Here is a 21305-nt window from a genome sequence, read left to right on the forward strand (position 1 = left end):
TACTCAGAATCCAGAACAGCTGGTCAGGCAGAGTCTATGAAAATGAATAAACTGTCAACGTTTCAGGACAAAATCCTTCAACGGGACTGGAAAGGAGGGGGACACCGCCAGAATAAAAAGGTGGAGGGGAGGGGAAGGAGGACAAGCTAAAGGTGATAGGTAAAGGGCTGGAAGAGAAGAAATCTGATAGGAAAGGAGAGTGGACCATAGGAAAAAGGGAAGAAGGAGGGGCACCAGTGGGAGGTGATAGGCAGGTGAGGAGAAGAGGACCAGAGAGGGGAATGGAAGAAAAGCAAAGGGTGAGGGGAAAAGAAAAAAAGAGAAAGATAAATTACCAGAAGGAGAAATCGATGTTCATACCATAAGTCTGGAGGCAACCTAGATGGAATATGAGGTGTTGCTCTTCCACCCTGAGAGTGCCCTCATTGTGGCAGAAAAGGAGGCCATGGCCCAACATGTTGGGATGGCGATAGGAATTGAAATGCCAAGCAATTCCCCAGTTTATGTCTGGTCTCACCGATACAGAGGAGGCCGCACTGGAAGCACAGAGTATAATAAACAATCCCAGCAGACTCACTGCTGAATTGTTGCTCAAGTGGGAAGACTGTCTGGGGCCCTGAATGGAGATGGGGGGGGGGGGGGGGAGGGGAGGTGAATGGGCAGGTGTAGCATTTCTGTCACTTGCAGGGATACATACCCAGACGAAGATTGGTAGGGAGTAATAAATGGGAAAGGGAATCACAGAGGGAGCAATCCTTGTGGGAAGTGGAGAGTGGGGTGGGGGGGGGGGTGAAGAAGTAAAGATGTGTTTGGTTGTAGGATCCTGTTGCAGATGAGAGAAACTTTAGAGGATGATATGTTGGATGTGGAGGCTGATTGGGTGGTAGGTGAGGACAAGAGGAACTCTATCCCTCTAACTGATGTCCAGGAACTCTATCCCTCTAACTGATATTCTGGGAACAGATCCAATAGAGACAAAGAAACTGAGAAAAGGGAACAGGAGTCAGGGTGGGAAGAGCTATAGTCAAGATAAATGTGAATTATAAATGATGTCAGTAGACAATTTGCCTTCAGAGGTGTAAATAGAGGAATCGAGAAAGGGCAAAGATACGAGGGTGATTGATAAGTTTGTGGCCTAAGGTAGAAGGAGTCAATTTTAGAAAACCTAGCACATTTATTTTTCAACCATAGTCCCCTCCTACATCTATACACTTAGTCCAGCAGTTGTGGAGCATACAGATCCCTTCTTTGTAGAAAATTGAATTGCACATGCATGTAACGAGAGTGTCTTGGACCGCCAAGTGGTCCACAGCACGGGTGATTGATCAGTTTGTGGCCTAAGGTAGAAGGAGATGAGTTATACAGCTCTCGTTACATACACTTGCAGTTCAACTCTTTGAGTGAAGATGCAGAAAGTTTGAAGTTAATAACTCATCTCCTTCTAACTTAGGCCACGAACTTTTCAATCACCCCATGCTGTGGACCACTTCTGGAGGTCCAAGACTTCTTCAAAGAAGGGATCTGTATGCTCCAAGACCGCTGGACTAAGTGTGTAAATGTAGGAAAAATAAATGTGCTAGGTTTTCTAAAATTGACACCTTCTACCTTAGGCCACAAACTTATCAATCACCCCTCGTAAGTCAAAACTGAACTTAAGGGCAGGATGGAAGCTTTAGGCAAAGTTGATGAAATTGACAAACTTAGTATGGGTGCATGATACAGCACCAATGCAGCTGTCAATATATCCGGTGGCCAGCCATTTTAATTCCTATCCCCATTCCCGTTCTGACTTGTCAGTCTTTCTGCCATGATGAGGCCACTCTCAGGGTGGAGGAGCAACACCTCGTATTCCATCTAAGTTTCCTCCAACCTGATGTCACGAGTATCGATTTCTCTTTCTTTTCCCCTCTTTTCCCATTTCTTCCATTCCCCACTCTGACCTCTTGCTACTTGCCTCTCCTCACCCCTTATTGCTCCTCCTTCTTCCCTTTTTCTCATAGTCCCCTCCTCTCCTATCAGGTTCCTTCTTCTCCAGCCCTTTGCCTTTCCCGCCCATCTGGCTTCACCTATCACCTTCTAGCATGTTCTTCTTCCCCTCCCCCACCTTTTTACTCTGCCGTCTTCCTCCTTCCTTTCCAGTCCTGAGGAAGAGGCTCAGCCTGAAATGCCGACTCATTTTCATAGAAGCTGCCCGACCTGCTGAGTTCCTCCTGCATTTTGTGTTTTAATGCAGATTACAGTAGGTGAGTCTGTCAGTCACCAGTATCTGTATAGGTGTGAATGTTGTGAATTTTTTCTGTTTCCTCACCTGGATGATGACATATTCTGCTAGGTGTCAGAAACTGGATCATAGATGTTTGCAGTAAGGTCCTGCTCATCTTTATGGTGGACTAAGGTGCTGGCTGAGACAAAGCCCAACATTGTGTTGGAGGAGGGTGCCTTTCCTACTCTCTCCTTGCTAACCATGGAATTCCAGAACTTGGAAATGAAGTCACTGTCGCTAATGTGGGTCAGCTTGTCTTTCTCAAAAACATAAACCCTGTTTTTTATTTGAGGTCAGAATAGAAGTCCTCTGTGGCCTAAACCATATTTTCCAGTGCTGGGATGCATCAGCTGATTGTCATGTGTAAAGGCTGATGTATACCTGTGTGTCACATCTACGCCACAGGTATTGCGTACCCTATGTCGTACCTACGCTGTACTCTACACCATAGGGTGACATACACCTCTCCAGAAAAGTTACTCACGTGTCGCAGTGATGCGGATCGCAGCAACTGTGATTGGTCAACTTGGTAGCATCGCAATTCCTCCTACGCATTTCCAGTTGCTGTTTCTCTGCCATGTTTGTAGGCTGTGTGTACACCGATACAAAATAGATGAACTAAATCATCAAATCTACCTGCCGACATGTGTAAATGTTTGAAATGCATTTCCTCATCCATGTCTCTCAGAAGAAACTCAACACAGTGGCATAGAAACCCCACCGCCAACTAACGTTTTGCCGCACACCAACGCATGCTTGCTCTGCTGTAGAGCGACGCGGAAGTGAAAATCAGGGTTATGGCGTAGGCTGCGACATAGCCTGTATGCACAAGTATACATCAGCCTTAATTCTATGTTAAGCCAGAGAGTCATAAGAGTTACTGAGACAACAGACTGATTAATTCTTGATGGCACTTTGCAGCCCAGGGCAGTTGTGTTTGTCTCTGGTCAGTCTTTCCAGGGAAGGCTTCCCCACTACCTCGTTCACTGAGCTGCCCATGCTTTGATGATAAGAGCATGATGCAAGGTCTGTGGTCATTTGAATTTCTGAGAAAATCATGGAACTCAATGTCTCAGTGAGGAGTGGAAATCATCTTTATGCCACAGAGCTACAGCATGGGGTTGTCAGAACAAGGTCCGGGTCTAGGTTGATGGGGGGGGGCGGGGTGCTACGCTCTACTGCATGAACATACACAGAAAGACATCCGTCACCATGTATACACCAAGATATGAATAAGTGTAGGCATGTGCATTTCCTGCTCTTCGTCTCTGCACTGAACCTTTTCACCTTGATCTGTCTCTACTTAGGTGTCCACTGGTCTCCAGACTTCTCCCACACTCACTCTGACCCCCTTCCCCAACACTTATTCCCAGCTTCCTCTCTCATACACCCAACTTCTTTGCACCCCTCCTTCTATCTCAGTATGGGCATTCCTCCTCTCGCCCTCAGCACTAACCCCTTCTGTCCCCACCACTCTCCCCAATACCCATCTTCATTCCTGAAGGGGAAAAGAAAACATTTGCTTTGACATGCTTACCAACAAGCTGGGCAGGGTGGGCGCAGCTGGCTGACGGTTGGGCAAGCGCTGTAACGGGCACAGGGGGGACCTGTTGTGCGCATCAGTGTGGCAGAAAGATCCCAAGGATAAACGACCAACCAGAGGATTCTCCCTCTCAGATACTTCCCCCTCCTGTTCCCTCTCAACCCCACCCTTCCCCTATCTCCTGACTGTAAGCTACCTAACACGCGGCTCAGTCCAGACTCCATAAACTCCACCTGGAAACCCCAGGGGAATCTACAGTTGGTTGCTTGATGCTGTGAATGTCAGCAGGTCATGGACCATTGGAGCTCCATGGGTGTGTTTGCAAGATGCTGCTGGGCTGAAACTGTTGCTATTGTGTAACTGGAAGAGATGACCTTAACTGACAGAATACTACCCTTTCGATGGCTGTTGTGTGCAGGAATTCTGGCAGAAAATGGCTCTGTTCTCCTGGTGTTGATGGAAAACAAGTCTACTAGGTCATTAGCAGAGGCTTGGTGCAAGGGCAGATATATTGTGTGGCAGTGCAAGCAGTATGATTGTGTACTATGAGTTGTTATTATTACGTGGGCTAGAACTTGACTCATGACAGTTGGAGAGGGCCATTGTGGGTTGTTGCTAGTTATGGAGAGAAGTCTTGAGTAAGACTGGGACTGAACCTAGAGAGACACGGCTAGAGGAGTCAAGGCAGGGGCTTAGTTGGGAGTTGGAGTTTGACTGAAATCTCAATCAGAGTGGAGTCCAAGGTCAGGGGTTTGAAAGGCATGTTAGCTGTCAGCAATGCACTGGGATCGGCCAAGCCAATGCTATTAAAACCAAGGGTGTCCAAACATGACATTCCTTGAACAACTTGAGCTCATTTCCCAAGCAATGCCTGTACATCTGAGGTGAAAATCATACGCAAGGGTAATTCAGTCAAGTTTCCAGATGTGTGCAATTTGACTTGGAAATTAGTGCAATAAAGGAAAGATGAAGATTAATTTTAGTGTTTCACTCTGGCAATGTTTGTTTTGTAGATGACACTGAACAAAAGCAGTTTTAAATCTGTATTTCTTAACTTTATGACAGCTGCCAAAATTAATTTTAACTTTGTTTACTGACTCTCAGCGAAATCCTTTGTTATGCCTCATTAACTATTTTGTATCTAGTGAATGTTTATATTGGCACAATTTGTACAGTTTCTGCTGAAGTTTCTTTAAGTGCTTAATTATAGTCAATGTCTCTTTGAATGACTAGGAGGTATTCAACTGTTCAAATTTTGCATTTTTGTTCGAAACTGAAACACCTAAAATTCAAGCGCAAAGCTGTAATTGTTTTCTCGGGTTTGCAGTTAATGTTTCCTGCAGTAAATCACAATATTGACGGCTCTAGTTATTTTACATTTCTCCAGGGTTTGAACTTCGTACTATGGGTCTGGATCATTGTTGTTACCCTGACATAGTTTTCATATTAGCAATGCAAAGAATCATGTCATTTCCCCATATTACAGTTCAAGCCATGTTTATTATTATATACACAAGTACATGTATGCATGGGTCCAACGAAAAACTTACTTGCAGCAATCTCACAGGTATGTATTATCAGAAACATAAGAAAATTCAGCATAAATTGTGTTAGAAATAACACGATTAGAACAAAACAAAACAAAACAAAGTGCATTGTGATTCAAAATGATCACTATGGTGCTACACTGAAGTGGTTGATTCAAGAACCGAATAGTTGAAGGGAGGTTGCTGTTTTTGAACTTGGTGTGGAACTTAAGGCTTCTGTATCTCCTGCCCCATGGTAGTGGTGGGCAGATGCTATGGCCTGGATGACAGATCAACACAGACAAAATGCTGGAGGAATTCAGCAGGCCAGCTGGCATCTATGGAAATGAATATACAGTCGACTTTTTGGGCTGAGACACTTCATCAGGCCTTGCTGAGACAGTGTCTCCTGTAGGTACTTCACTGATTGGGATAGATGTCACACTGATGTATTGGGCTGAGTCTATTACTCGCTGCATCTTCTTATGTTCCTGTGCATTCAAATTTTAATGCTGTATAAGGAGCACTCACCACTGGGAACATCAAGGGTCCTTACAAGGGCACACTGGAAAGCAACACTAGTCACGTACAGCATGCGATTCCAGTGTCTCTTCCCAACCCTCAGTCAGATCATTAAACCTCCAGGCATCACCCACCACCCCTTTCTCCATACACCTTTCCTCATTCACAGGCACAAAGAGAATATGAATTCAGACCACAATACTCGGGCAAATTTTCTTTCCCATGGATGTACAATAACTGTCCAGTACTTCAAATGAGCTTCCTTGCTAGAAGCTCACCCAGCTCACATATTGTGTGCATTTGAATCTCCAGGCAAGAAATCTGAGTTATCCATTCATCATTTATGGAAACAAACGTCAAAAATTATTGATAGATAAGCACAGTAAAAAGATGCAATAAAATGGAAGAGTAAGAGAAATTGTACATTCTTTTGTTGCTTATGAAGTAAAAACTGGCCTTGCCAGTGGATATCTGTACTTGGATTTTATCTAAAACCAGTAAAAATAATTAAATGATGCTATTGGCATTTTCAAAAGTGTTCTCTTCAGGTGAGCCTGAAAATGACACCTAATGGAAATCCTGGGATAAAGAACCAATATACCTTCTTGCCCCATTTTTTTTCACCATTACCAGTATTTAGAATCAAAATAAAAAGATGCTTTTCATGGTGAAGCCAAGATATGATTTCAAAATTCGTAAGTTTAGCTCCCAGCAGTCTAAAATTGAAACTGGCATATGGACAGTTTCCCAGTCACTTCCATAAAAGAGGTTCAGCAAGTCTTCCAGCTGGTGTTTTGGATCATTTCATATTACACTTTCAGTCATTGTGAATCTCCTTTCCCAAATGCCTGCAGAATGAAGCCAAATGGATGATCTCTTGAGCTTCTTTGGGTTGTAACAGGCCGAACAATTTCCGAGCTTTCACCAGCTAAGCGGGAAAGCTTTTGTCCCCTTAAGAGCTTAATCATCATCCCGTACCACGGCAACATTTCCAGCAACCAGATATTTTAGGTTGACGTAATGATGATCATGAATTGAGGATTGTACAGTATGTCTGTTACCAGAACTGAACTGTAGACAAATTATTCTCCAAGAAGAGAGCTACCGAGTTCATAACTCTCCATCTTATTCTGAACAGAAAGCAGAGAAAAGTAGAAAATACAAACGTGACTACTTTTGCTTATTCTGAAATACTATCAGTTAATATTTCAATTGCATCTCCAGTTTCAATGAACTATACATTATATTTTTAAACATGTTTCAAGTTGCTGCAGCTTATTAAGGCAATGCTAGTACTACAGCAAGGCGGTGTTGGTTGCTCTGGGGTAGGAGCACACTTTGCGCCAACGGAGCTGGTGCATGCAGTTTTGATTACAACGTTTAAGAGGAGTTTGAATAAGCACATGGATGGGAGGGGTATGACAGAATAATAATTCAGCGTGGACTAGATGGGCTGAAGGGCCTGTTTCTGTGCTCTATGACTATAACTCTAAAATAATTTCTGGTGCACCAAGGAAATGTAAGGGATAAGAATAAATAGTAGAAAACCCTTCAATCCTTTACTTCCAACACTGTGCTTGTAAAGGTTTACCACAAATAAGGACATGAACATCTGTGGAATTTCTTCTGTAAATACATTTGGAGTTTTAGGATGCATGCCTCGAAATTGGATCATCTGGTGCTTTGCTTGCTGTTTGATCCCAGTCCAATGAAAAATAAAAGGTGAATGAAAATCAGGGACTTGCAGCATGGATCGCGAAATCTGTGATTTCCGTTCCAGGTCCCCCTTGGCTCTGAAGCATCCTATGTGGAGAACCGCAGACGTGCAGTGGTGTCCAATGATGAATGACCCGTGGCTGGATTCCACACCCAGTTTGAGTGGCCTACGCCATCCACAAGCTATTCTTTCAGAATTGCCTGTATAGCTAGCTTCCACGCAGCTTAAAGGTAACGTTCCTGCGCAAGTCTCAAACTCTGCACTAAGAAACCGGCCCAGGTGGGTCTTCAAGTTACTTACTTATCCAGCTTTCCTTTGGACACCCACTCCCTTCAACACAAGTGGTAGCTGACCATTAGACTGAATCCTTCTCCAAACTCTCACCTGTGCCCAATAACCCCCCCCAACCTTTGCTTGCCCTAACCCTGAGCCTGACATGACACCTCCCGAATTTCAAATGCAACTCAGAACTACTGAGTGACATTTGCAGCTGTCTGCCGCAGTCTTCTGAACGATTATGCATCCTGCTCACCCCTGATTTGTTATTACAGCTCCCCCATCCCTGATTCACCAGCCCAAACCCCCACTCCACCACTCCTGACCATTGGACATAGCACCAGTCTCCCAGTACTGGCAGCTGACTACTGCCCTGTCTCCATTTTGTTTTCATCACATCCCTCCCTCTACTCCTTTCCCCAGGTAATCCATTCTCCACCATCGGTGGCCCCTCGACTTGCTTGACTTTGTTTCAGGGATCTGCACAAGGAAACAATCAGTTCACTTTGGCCAAATTAGGAATATAATCACTGGGCTTTCTAAAGGCTCTGCAAAGATCTGACAGATAAATTGTTACTATATTTGTGGTTGTGTGGGCAAATTTCAGGGAATTTACCCTGTACTTATTCTTTTTCTGTCAGAAAAGATGGAGGTGTGGAAGCCTTTAATTTCAGACGTCCACTGCCTCATGATGTAGAATTAAACTTCTCGTGGCCATTTTCTGTATGCCATGTGCTAGAGAAGATGTTACTAAGCCTCCGGCTCCTTATCAGTCTGGATTTCTCATATAAAATGGGTCAGAATCTAAGCAAGGAAGCCAAATATGTTTTAAAGTGTGTTCCATCGAAGGCTTTGGGCTATCCCATCTTTACTCTTGAGCAGTTCCTGAAGCATACTTTTTACTTCCTGTTGGACCTGGCGTGGCTGATGAGATGAGATGAATGAACAAAGAGTGCCCTGAAAATATGGAGGAGTATAATTTGGGATCTTTGAAACATAGCCTGCCATTTAAACCAAATCAATTATTGGGTTAGATTATGATTAATTTGTATCAAAGCTAACTATCCCGCTGAAGCCCATACATTTTTGCCTAACAAAAATCTATCATCTTTCAACAACCTGTATTGACATACTTGTGCAGGGGGTTGAAATGGAGATGGCTGGTCTCTTGATGTGGGCCTATAGATAGAAAGGTGGGAGATTTTTGACCATGTGGGCAAGGAGTGGCATGAGTGTACACCAACTCTTGGGAGCATGGTGCCCTGTGCTCACTATTCCTTGGCAATGTCCTTCTTCCGCCTCTAGCAAGGTTCTGCTTTATCAATTCAGACTATAGCTTTGGTTACAAACACAAGAGATTCAGCAGATGCTGGAAATCCAGAGCCGATCACACAAAATGTTGGAGGAACTCAGCAGGTTGTGCAGCATTTATGGAGAGGAATACACAGTCAAAATTGTGGGCCTAGATCCTTCATCAGGACTGGAACGGAAAGGCGAAGAAGCAAGAATAGCATTGATAATTTGCTGTTGTGGTCATGGATCTGAGGCAGATCCTGATAGTGGTAGACCCAGGAAGCTGAGGGAAGACATGGACACTTTGTGACGTCAATCTGAAAACCAAGGTCACTGAGGAAAATTGTACATGATCCTTTAATGCAAAGCTCCATATATCCATAAACGTTGGATATTGGCAACAATATTATGGTGGTCAGGAGATGCATGCATGGCGTGTATATAAAGCATGGAAAAGCTTTGAAATATCTGTGTGACTGGTAAGTTACATTTAGAATTGTTGCATTGTTATTGTTTGAGGAGTTTATGTGAAGAGCAGGGGTTCAATGGTAGCTATTAGAACCATTTTAAAACTTTTTACTGTATCTGCATATGTGTTGTGGTGACTGGTAATTCAGCTGCCTGCCTGTATGTTAATGCATAATTGCTATTGACATGCCCACCCCCAAGCAGATGCAGTTGGCTCTTTACTGAATCATTCCTTCAAACCACCCCACTTCTGTCAACTTGTCATTACCCTTTGGGTGGTCTCAGTGTTATAAAACCACTTGTTCGTTGAGGAGTAACCTTGACAAAGCTTCCAACAGCAAGCATTTTCAAAAGAATTAAAGCTCTAATTTTCCAACTTTATTCTGCAAGTGAGGAATTTAGGCCAAGAAGACACTTATGAGAATTTCAGGCACATACTGCATATGATCTTCCAATTATTTAAGTTATGGCTCAAAATCCAAGCAGAGTATTCAGAATGCCAACTTCTGATACCCACAGCTAGTAGGCAAAGTTCCAGACCAGGAGCAATAGCCTAGTCCGCTAAATTCAACATTGGGCAGACAATCTACTCTAATTGCTACCATCAACTGAAAATGAAAATTTAGCCCTTTGGTTTAAGATCTGCACTGAAAAAGACAAGAAAAGAATTTCAAGTATTCTTGTGTTAGTATTCCACAGTGTAACTTCAGTGCCAAGATGTCTGGAATCCATATGAGAGAAAGAAGGAGTCAGGCTGACTGGAACACTAATCAGTGACAGAGAGAATACTGAGAGCGGTGGGCTTGGAAGACAAGCTCAAAAAATTGTGTGCGCAGAACTATGGAAAATAAATTAATATATTAAATGTGTCTAAGCTCACTGAAAAGTATCTTGTGAAAATGAAAGACAAATTCCTAATTATAGGTTCAGAAAGTATTTTGCAATAATGTCTTATTTTCAATTGTATTTTTGTTAAAAATTATAAATATTCATGTGATGAAGGCTATTGAATTTGCACCAAAATTTTAAGAAAATCATTATTTTTCAAAGTCCATTAGCCTAATTGAAGTTGGAAATCCCTCTCAAAGTCTGGAGAATGTGTGCAAATGGGCGTATTCCCAGCGGAAGTCTGATACAAGTCATGCAGAATATCATGACCATGCTATCTTTCTAACAAGGCAGGATTTTGGTCCATCGGGAATGCAAGGTATTGTATTCAATTTTGACTGGCAATGATTTCTATTTCTTTGCTCAGATATAGTGTACGATATCATTTTGATAAATAATTCTCTTTAAAGTTATTAGTGTTCTATTTCCAGCTGCTAGTTGACAAGTGAAAGGTAGAATGATGGAAGATCAGCTGAGAAGGAGTAGTAGGCGTGGAGAATAAAGGCCATTTGATAGTGCATCTGAAGGTCTGGTAGGTCATTCTCAGGCAACATGCCAGCCATTCTGTTTGAGAGTGGCAGGTGGAAGGGAACGCTGTAGATGTATTGAGAAAGTGGAGGTGAGTGTGAGGAGTAAGAGGTGATCATGATTGAGAGGCTAGCAATGACCCTTTTTATCAATGTGGTCTGCCATTTCCAGCCCCATATTCCAATCTATTCTTAGAAGAACATACATCAAGTGGCATTCTGACATTGCAAAAGCTGGGTTCATGTACACCAAGTTTACCTTGGTGGCATTGATAGCTAAAGATGCCATTAAATATGTTTATTAAAAATATGCCATTCAGGTATCTATACTGATATGGTTAGTGACCACCTCCATTTCCAAAAATATTTGACAAACCGGCAGGCAAGTTGATACTCTGCTGCCTGTTGGATACTTATCAAAAACATCCAGACCATAAGAAATGTCTAGGCCTCTGTTCATTCATTTGCCAAGTCCATTCACAAAAAAAACATTGTCAAATGATTTGGAAGAATAGGAGGCATGAGTTCAAGTTCGAGTTTAATTATCATTCACCATACATGGATACGCAGGAATGCAGCCAAATGAAACAGCATTCCTCTGGGGCCAAGTTGCAAATCACAGTACTAAAACTCATACGCAGGACAAGGCACATGTCACATAAATAATTACGATAGCAGTAAACATACAGTCATGCAAAAAACAATGTAGCCCAAGTCCCCAAGTGTCATGATGGTGTATGGGATGTTATTGGCAAGAACAAGCTTGCAACAGTCCGATCATCACACACTAGTGCAGCTGCAGCCAAGCATGATCCAACTGGTCCTCCACTGAGCAAACACTTGAGGGCAGCACTGACAGGAGGGGCCAGTCCCCACCCAGCTTGGACGCAGTACCACATCGTCCCAGGGTGCCTGCAACAGGCAACCCCATGGCACGAGGTCCTGGTCCGCCCTCCAGCCGAGGCCACACAGCTCCCCTGCTATCGGTCTCGCCAATGAACCAGAGAATCAGGCTTGTAGTATTCTACATTACCGACGTCCAACAGGGTCTTGTCATCACAAGAAAAGCATCCAAGACAATCACTTGCAACATTTGTTAGACTGGGCACTGCCTCTGTGCACCGAGTCCAACACTCTCCGGTAGCAGGTGACAATATAGTCCACAACAGGTCCAGCTCCTCCACTATCAAGCAACTCACTAGTGGAATAGACCTACAGTATTTAATGTTCTTAATATGCAGCAGTGTCTTGCCATTGTGATAAAAGATGTAAAAGACAAACAAGTACCCCTTTGGTTGAATCTGGAGAGGCTGCTACAACCATACCCACTGTCGCATACTGGAAGTTTATAAATTTAAGTTGCTAGAAAATATAAAAGTTGAGTAACTGAGTTGCATAAAGCTTGCCTATTGTAAGATTCTAAGATTGATAGAGGAAAATCTAAAACACACAAGGTTCTGCCGATGCTGGAAATCTGGAGCAACACACAAAATTCTGGAGTAAGTCAGCAGGCCAGGATCAATGGAGAGGAATAAAGAGCTGATTGATGTTTCAGGACTCTTTGTCTTATGAAGTTTCAGCCCAAAATGTCAGCACTTCATTCCTTTTCATAGATGCTGCCTGATCTGCTGACTTCCTCCAGCATTTTGTTTGTGTTAGAGAGAATCCAGATTTTAAAGTTTGTTGTTTTATCATTACACAGTCAAGATCTTGTACATTTTAAGCTGCTTGACATGATAATTGGTTGTAAGTTCATTTAACTGTTATTTTTTTTCTGCTCCAGATTCCAGCTTCTTCATTCTTTTATATCTCCATGATTCCTCTGTATTTGTTTTTAGTTCTGGGTGACAAATGCCATCTTATATAACACAGATTATTTTACAAATTAAGAAGTATGAAAGATTCCTGGACAATCGGAACATAACCGTCAACTGGGAAAAAAGCAACATGGATCTGTATAGTCTTAAGAGATGGTTTAAATTATTATTGACAGGGCTAAAAAGAAATAATATTATCATTTTTCAGTGCCTGTATGGTATTTATAGTTTCCTATCTTTACAGGTTATGCTCCAGTTACAGGTATGTGCCATCCAGTGCGAAGTTGCACCCTGAATCACGAGGATGGCTTTTCATCTGCATTTGTCATTGCTCATGAGACTGGACATGTGTAAGTCTTCATTCTTGATGTTCCACCACAAATGTAAAATGCTCATAAACAAAGCATACTGCCAATATTAACAGAGTTAAGTGTTTGAGCAGTAATTTGCTCCAATAGAACTTCACAGTAGAAGAAGTTCTACCAGGTCAGTTGGGAAACAGGAATGAAACTTTGACCAATAACAGGGTGTGTTTCAGATGACATTTAAGGGTGATGGGAAGATAGGCAAGTGTAGGAAATTATCCCAAAGAGAGGGGGATATATTGCAAACTGTACCATGAGCAATAGAATGAAAGACAGAAGCTGAATGGAAGGTCAGAGACAGAAGATTGGAAAACGTGTGAGAAGAAAGGATGGAGCAAGTTTCAAAGCTAGAGATGGAAATAAACTTGAGGATTTGATGATTTGAAATGAGCCAGTCACTGTGATGAGCAGATAAAACTTGATAAAGGATAGGGCACAGATGGCTGAGCTTTTAAGCAGGAAGAAATAATGGTGAAAAGAAGGCTTTAGGAAATTTTTTATCAGAAGTGAGTTTGTAGCTGACAGAAGTGTTGTAGTAACTTTTGAGGTTCTCTACTACATAGCCAGAGAATGGTGAATCTGTGGAATTTGTTGCCACAGGTGGCTGTTGAGGCCAAATCATTGGGTATAGTTAAGGCAGAGGTTGATATATTCTTAATTAGTCAGGGCATGAAGGAATACGGGGTGACGGCAGGAGATTGGGGCTGAAGGGGAAAATGGATCGGCCGTGATGAAATGGTGGAGTGGAGTCGATGGGCCAAATGACCTACTTCTGCTCTAAATCAGAGGTCTTTATGGTGCTAATGTATCTACATGAAGGGTACAGACTAATCTGTAAGTATATTGTTACTGGGTGTTTTAGTGATAATTTAATGCTCCATATGTATATATGTAAAACAAGAAGGATTGGAACAGGTTATCTGTTTTGGACTCTACCATAAAGTGAAGGGAGAGTCATAATCCAATATGCTTCTCTGAGGTGATTTGAGAACCATATCTGAAGGGGAGTCATGCTTACCAGTCATTGGTGAGCCTCTATAAGGTGCTAGATAACTTGTAAAAATGTACTAAAAGGTTCAAAGGTCCATTTTATTGTCAAAGCATACATGTACAATGCACGTCTGACATTCATCTTCTACAGATTGCCAAGAATTACAGAAAAACCACGGGGGGGGGGGGGTAGGTGTTGTTGAGGGAAAAGCCATCAACCACCCCTGCACGAGAAAGAAAAAGAAACAGAACTCACAAATCACCCACCCTGAAAAGATTATTGCCCTATATTTACAGGGGTTTCAGAACACTCTTTCCTTAGGAAGCATTTGTAGTGGAAGTAAGAGAGGCTCAATTGATACAGAAGTTCTTAAAAGTGACAGAAGATTTGTATTTCCTCAGCATTTGCAGAACATGTGGTGTAGTATTGCTTTTATTAACAATACCATCATAAATTTATTTGCAGAAACAGATTTGGCAACCATTTATTTCTGCTCTTTAAGCTAAGCATTGTTTAAAAATTGACTCGAACAACAGGATTTTAGTCTTGGTACTCCAAGACGAACAGTGGGTGTTGGACAGACGGCGAGCCCTGAAGGCATTTGCACCCCAGCAAGCCAATCTGCAAAGGGCTGCATTTAACTGCTTCAGCTTCCTGTGGGTCAGCAGAGTGCCAGTGGCAGAGCTTTGCCATCTGTAGCTGACAGCTAATCTGCAAGCAAATTCTAGCATAGACGGAGCAGTTACCATTTTTCTGGCTAATGTTAAATATCAGCCAATGTGGCACTCACATATGGATGGAACTGTTGCCTGAACAGTACATCTCACACTTTAATCTATCCTCCCTCTGAGCAACATAGGAGGAAATGAGACACATTTTCCAAAGAGCTTTTCATGTCATAAAATACTTAACAACCAATACATTTGATTTACAAGCCAATAAAGATGCTGATACGCAGTCATGGCCAACTTTGAGGGGAGGGAGCCTCCTCCTCTGATGAGCGATGTTATTTCCGTCTGTATACATTGCTGAATGTGGCAGAGACATTGAGCTTTGATTTGATCCACTTCCGACTGCTTCATGGAAGAACGTGCATCTTATTGCGTGCCAAATCATTCATTTTACACCTGTGAATAGGGACTGTGTTAACCATTTACTAGTCTGAGCGGCAACAACATTTTTCTCAAAGTAGTAGCCATGAGTGCCATTCAGCTGATATGAAAATCCTCCCTGAGTGACCATGGTTTGATTGATTAAGTTTTTTTTGCAATATGAATGTAAATTGTAGTTTGAGTTCATGATTTGAATATCTAGAATATTGAACAGTACAACACAGGAACGGCCCTTCAGCCAGCAGTGTCTTTGACCAAGATGCTGATCAAAACTGATTCTATATGCCTGCACATGGTCTATATCCCTCAATTCCCTTCATGCTCACGTGCCTGTCTAAATGCTACTTAAAGTGCAAGAGCCGTGAGGTAATGCTACAGCTATATACAACCTTCGTTAGACCCCACTTGGAGTACCCTGTTCAGTTCTGGTCACCTCACTACAGGAAGGGTGTAGATACTATAGAGAGAGTGCAGAGGACGTTTACAAGGATGTTGCCTGAATTGGAGAGTGTGCCCTATGAGAATAGGTTGAGTGAACTTGGCCTTTCTCCTTGGAGTGATGGTGAATGAGAGGTGACCTGATAGAAGTGTATAAGTTGATGCGAGGCATTGATCGTGTCGATAACCAGAGGCTTTTTCCCAAGGCTGAAATGGCTAACACGAGGGGGATAGTTTTAAGTTGCTTGGAAGTAGGTACTGAGGGGATGTCAGGGGTAAGTCTTTCACACAGAGAGTGGTGGGTGTGTGGAATGCACTGTCAGTGACAGTGGTGGAGGCAGATACAACAGGGTCTTTTAAGAGACTCTTAGATAGGTACAAGGAGCTTAAAAAAAAGAGGGCTGTGTGTGGGGGAAATTCTAGGCAGTTTCTAGAGTAGGCTACGTGGTGGGCTCAACATTGTGGGCTGAAGGGCCTGTAATGTGCTGTAGATTATGTGCTATGTTCTAAAAGTTGCTATTGTGCCTGCTTCCACCATCTCCCCTGCCTATATATTCAGGGCATCTACCACTCTGTGTGGAAATACTTGCTTTGTAAGTCTCTTTTAAAGTTTACTCTTCTTGCTTTAAATCTATAGCCTGTAGTAGTTGTCTTCACCACCCTGAGAAAAAGTCTCTGTCTAACAGGGTTAAAAAAGGAGAGAGAGAATTTGCAAGAATGTTGTCGGGCCTTGAGGACCTGAGTTTTAGGGAAAGATTGAATAGGTCAGGACTTTATTCCCTGGAGCACAAGGGAAATTTGATAGAGGTGTTGGTAGGATTAACGCAGGCAAGCTTTTTCCATTGTGCTTGCGTGAAACTAGAACCAGAAGTCATAGATTAAGGGTGAAATATTTAAGGAGAAACTGAAGGGGAACTTCTTTGCTCAGAGGATGGTGTGAGTTTGGAACAGGTTGCCAGAGGGAGTGGTGGATGTGGGTTCGGTTTAAACTATTAAGAGATGTTTGGATAAGCCCATGGATGAGAGGGGTATGCAGGGCTATTGTTCAGGTGAGGGTCATTGGGACCAGGCAGAATAACAGTTTGGCACAGACTAGATGGGACAAAGGGCCAGTTTCTCAGCTGTAGTCCCCTATGACTGTAACTCACATAATGTTGTATACTTCCATCAGGTCTCTCCGATAGAGTGAAAGAACTGAATTGTGACTTGATACAGGAAAACTGTTTTTGTGCTACAGTATGAGGGACATTTCTTGCATCAGTTTTATATAATTAGATAGTTTCATTAAGCAATTTTATATTGCCACATTTTATACAATAAGATAGTGGGATAAAAGTTTGTCCTCTGTGGCATACATTAAACAGTTTTAGCTGCGAATGTGCATGATACGTGCCGCCAGAATTGAAGACAATTGAACCAACTTTAAGAGCTGGAGCATAACATGGATATGCTTCTGTATTTTACATTTGACATGTGTGCCCAAAGACATAAATATGTCCCATCAGTTCATTCATCTGTGTCACCTGTATAGCACCTACTATTCAATGCGGTAAAATCAGCTTCCAATGGGGAGGATGTTCAGGGTTACACCAGGTCATCAGACATTATGCAATTAGATGGGACTACAATAATCCTTCCCTTGTAACAAAACCTATTCCGTGCTTTGATATTAAGATTTCTCACTGGCTCTTCATCTAAAGTGCTTTCGTCCCACACCATCGTTTCCTCCTTCCAGTACTTAACTTACCCTCTGACATCTATTTTAGGAATCCCTTCCTCACCATTTAGCATTTGCAGAAAATCTGAAAAATGGGCAAAAATATCTTGCAGTTCTAAAGGCCAGGTACCTTTTCATTCGTAAATTCACTCCTCCCACTCACTAACCATGTAATAGCTATCCCTAAAGGAATGGTGAGTATCATAACTATCTTTGCATTTACAAAATAAAGACAAGGAGAAAAAAAACAAAAAATTAAACTTGAGTATATGAACATACCAAACTAGATAGCCACCAAATGATGACAACACTACCCTGGTTTCAGGGTCTCTTTTCATACTTAACACTTCTATTTTGTTTTGTGCTCGAGTACCAGCGTACAGAAGTGTGTTTCTATACATATAGAGACAGAGAGCCAACTTTTGTATCCAAATGTAATATGGTCAATGCTTTTCATTTCTTTTCCATTATTAGGTTGGGCATGGAACATGATGGCCAAGGGAATCATTGTGGAGATGAGATCAAAATGGGAAGTATCATGGCACCCTTGGTTCAAGCTGCATTTCATCGATTCCATTGGTCACGGTGTAGTCAACAGGAACTGAGCCGATACCTAAAGTGAGTGGGAGAGTTAAAACTCTGATCCATAGTTGTTGGCATGCAAGTGAATGATATGAGGTTCTCTGAGTTGAGTGATGCCCAGCTTTTCATTTATGTTCTTTGTAAGAGATATTTTATTGTTTTTGCATTCGAAAATATTATAAATAGATCTGATTTCCATTGCAAAACTGAGAAATAACTGCAGATATCCAGACATCCATTTTACTTCTTCAGTTGTCTTCCAAAAGGACTCTACAAAGACAAGAGACAAAGCTGGAGCATTCTGATATTCTCCACTGAGGATCTGGCACAGAACTGCCCTTTTCCCCTGATCCCAGGATCTTGTCTGATGATTTCCTTTTTGTCAACTCTAGGTTAGAGATACATTCACACAGCTCTGAAGCAAGTGGCACCATGCTGCTGAAAATAGGCCATCTGGCATAAGGCAGCTTTGTGTATATTTCTTTCTATCCCAGTATCCATTGGGAAATCTAGCTTCTGATTTTTCAGTGAGTTCCATACTTTGTCTATTATAAAACTTCACAAATCATGTCAAAATAAGTGCAATACATGAAACTTATTTGCTGTGAGACTTTCCATCTCACTGATAAAATCTTTGGTTTTTACTTTCTCACAGAAAATGCAACTTTAACTTGCTTCATTTTCCCTAAAACCAAGCTATTTTCAATGGCCATCTCTCAAACTACATTCATGGAAATCGCTGAGATCTTTAACCTTCTACAACTTTAAATACAACCTTATGTTTGTGCCTTGGACACATGGTCAAGTTCATAGCCACTCTCGGGACCATTTCCAAGTCTTGACCACATCCCAGTTTGCTGTTCACTGTTTTGTTAGAGAGGCCACAAAACTCCATATTCAAGGAGAGAAAAGATCATCCACTTTGTCCGAGAGCAGATCGAATAGATTCTGTATTTATTCGCATTGCATTGTAGATTTCCCCAAAATGTATCCATTCATAGATTGCATTGCACAGATCACCATTACTCAATCCAGAAGAAAATGCCTGCAACTGAATATGCTCTTTGCACAACGATGATGCAGAAAGAAAGCAGGCACCATCCTCCACCAGCCCATTCAAGTTTCTCCAATCCCATCAATGTCTCACATCATTGTAGCATCCATTTATTCAGCTTGTTATGAACCCCGTAACTGGGTTACTTCCCAGCAAAGATAGAGACGTCCATTGGAGTCTGGTGATACTATTTTTAACAGTATTTATTAGTAAAAATACACAAAAATAATATCAATGCAAATATACAGATAATATACGTCGTTAATACTAAACCTAAAAGTGCGGGTATAATAATAATCAATAAGAAATAAGCTCTATCGTTGTCTAGGGGATAATGAATTGTCCGATGGAAATACAAAGTTCGCTGCAGTTCACATAGGCTGCTGTCGTTCATTTGTCGCTGTGTTGCAATAGTTGGGGAGAGAGAGAGAAAGAGAAAACTTGCCAACTTTCCTTTATGATTTCGGTCCGTCAGTGTCTCATTGGTGTGGCCATTCAAGTGTAATCTCTCCTTTAGCTAAAGTGTTCTTCCATGATGAGCCTGCCACTCAGGCAAGGGAGGACACACACGAGCTCCCACCGGCTTTCGCTATAAAACGCTGTCACTGGATTTCTAGCGTTTCTCCTGGTGCATCTAAAGGGGTTGTTCCCCAGACCCCTCTTTTATCCTCACTCACGGGGTCTCAGATGTCAATCAGGTTGGGATGATGCGATCCCTCAACCAGACCACTCTGGTTGTCCCCTGAGGGGTTTCAATGAATAGAACAGAACTCAATACACAATTCCTTCTCCAAGAGACAATGGCAGTAATCAATGGTTCCGTTCCGCTTATGTCAGGAGACATTCCACCTGGTTGTGTATTCTGTGTCTCTCTCTCATCTCCTGGGTCTCATACCCGAAATACTAACGATCTTGCGATTCTCAAAAAGGAGGGGGCGACTTTGCACCCTTCGGCCCCTCAGAGTTGCTCCACATTCGTAACAAGCTGCAGTGTCCTGTAATTAGCAGTGTTGCTTTTTCTGTGATGCCCATTTAAGAACCAGCTTCATAATGCTATGCTGCATACTAAGAATTAAGACAACTTGCAAATATCAGAACAGAATTTGGCACTGATGGCTACTACTGTGTCAGCTTCAGTTGACAACAGATGCTTTGATCTTCATAGTTCTCAATTCTCACACAACTTCCACTGAGTTAAGGTGATCCACAACGCTGCTTCAGTGCCAAAAGACCAACTTCAAGAGCAACCTCCAGATTATGCTGTACCTCTTACAAAGCTGAGGTGGAGATCAGAGTGAGTGATGTTGGCTGAGACTAGCTGTCTTCCTCTGGTTACTGTAACTCCCTTGCCAGGGGCTGGCCAGATGGAATTTTATGTGTATTTGAAGTAAAAATGATGTAAGACCAAGACTGGTGAGAGTAGCCTGGGGCGGGGTGGGGGGGGGGGAGCATGCTTGGTATTGGAATTGGTTTACTATTGTCACATGTCAGATACTGTGAAAAGCTTGTCTTGCACAGTGTTCATTCACATCAAAACATTACACAGTGCATTGAGTTCAAACCATCTGGATGCAACAATACAGAAAAAGTTCTGAAATGAGAGAGAAGTTCTAGAAGTGCACTTAACAGGCAATCTCAACACCACCTCTTTGAAAAAAGCTTGTGAAATCACAGCAACATCTCCACTTCCTGAGGAGATTAAAGCGAGTGAGGCTCCCCTCCTTCCCCCCTCCACAGTCTAACCAATTTTTACAGGATCACAATTGAGGGTATCTTGACCAGTCGCATCACTGTCTGGTCCGGGAACTGCAAGGCATCCAACATAAATCCCTACAGTGGATTGCAAGGACTGCTAAGGAGATTATCAGGGTCTCTCTTCCACCCATCAGAGACTGCAGCAGTTCAAGAAGGCAGCTCATCACCACCTTCACAAGGGCAATTAGGAATGGGCAATAAATGCTGGCTGAGCTGGTGACACCCACATCCCGTAAATGAATAGATCTTTAAAAATATCAGGAGCACTGTGCACTGCATATCAGTGATCCCTCCCATCCATTCAACAATGTCTTCGATCCTCTACATCATGCAGGAGTACTGTAGCATTAGGTCAAAAACTATTAGGATAGGAAACAGCTTCTTCCTCAGGCCGTAAGACTACTGAACTCCCTGCCACCACCCAGTTACATCATGTATGAAGCGCCAGTAG

General features: G+C 42.4%; 1 protein-coding gene across 2 annotated transcripts in view; it reads left to right on the top strand.

Moving 5' to 3' along the window:
* The window catches only part of LOC132405482 (A disintegrin and metalloproteinase with thrombospondin motifs 2-like), a 274937-nt gene that overhangs the window by 194014 nt on the left and 59618 nt on the right, over nucleotides 1-21305 (top strand). For both annotated transcript variants that reach the window (XM_059990318.1, XM_059990319.1), the window contains 3 exons: nucleotides 10659-10815; nucleotides 13085-13190; nucleotides 17938-18081. In XM_059990318.1, coding sequence (XP_059846301.1) covers nucleotides 10659-10815; nucleotides 13085-13190; nucleotides 17938-18081 — 407 coding nt within the window. The remainder of the gene's footprint in view (nucleotides 1-10658; nucleotides 10816-13084; nucleotides 13191-17937; nucleotides 18082-21305) is intronic.

The sequence above is a fragment of the Hypanus sabinus genome, chromosome 15 (assembly GCF_030144855.1).
Source record: "Hypanus sabinus isolate sHypSab1 chromosome 15, sHypSab1.hap1, whole genome shotgun sequence".
Classification (NCBI taxonomy): Eukaryota; Metazoa; Chordata; class Chondrichthyes; order Myliobatiformes; family Dasyatidae; genus Hypanus; species Hypanus sabinus.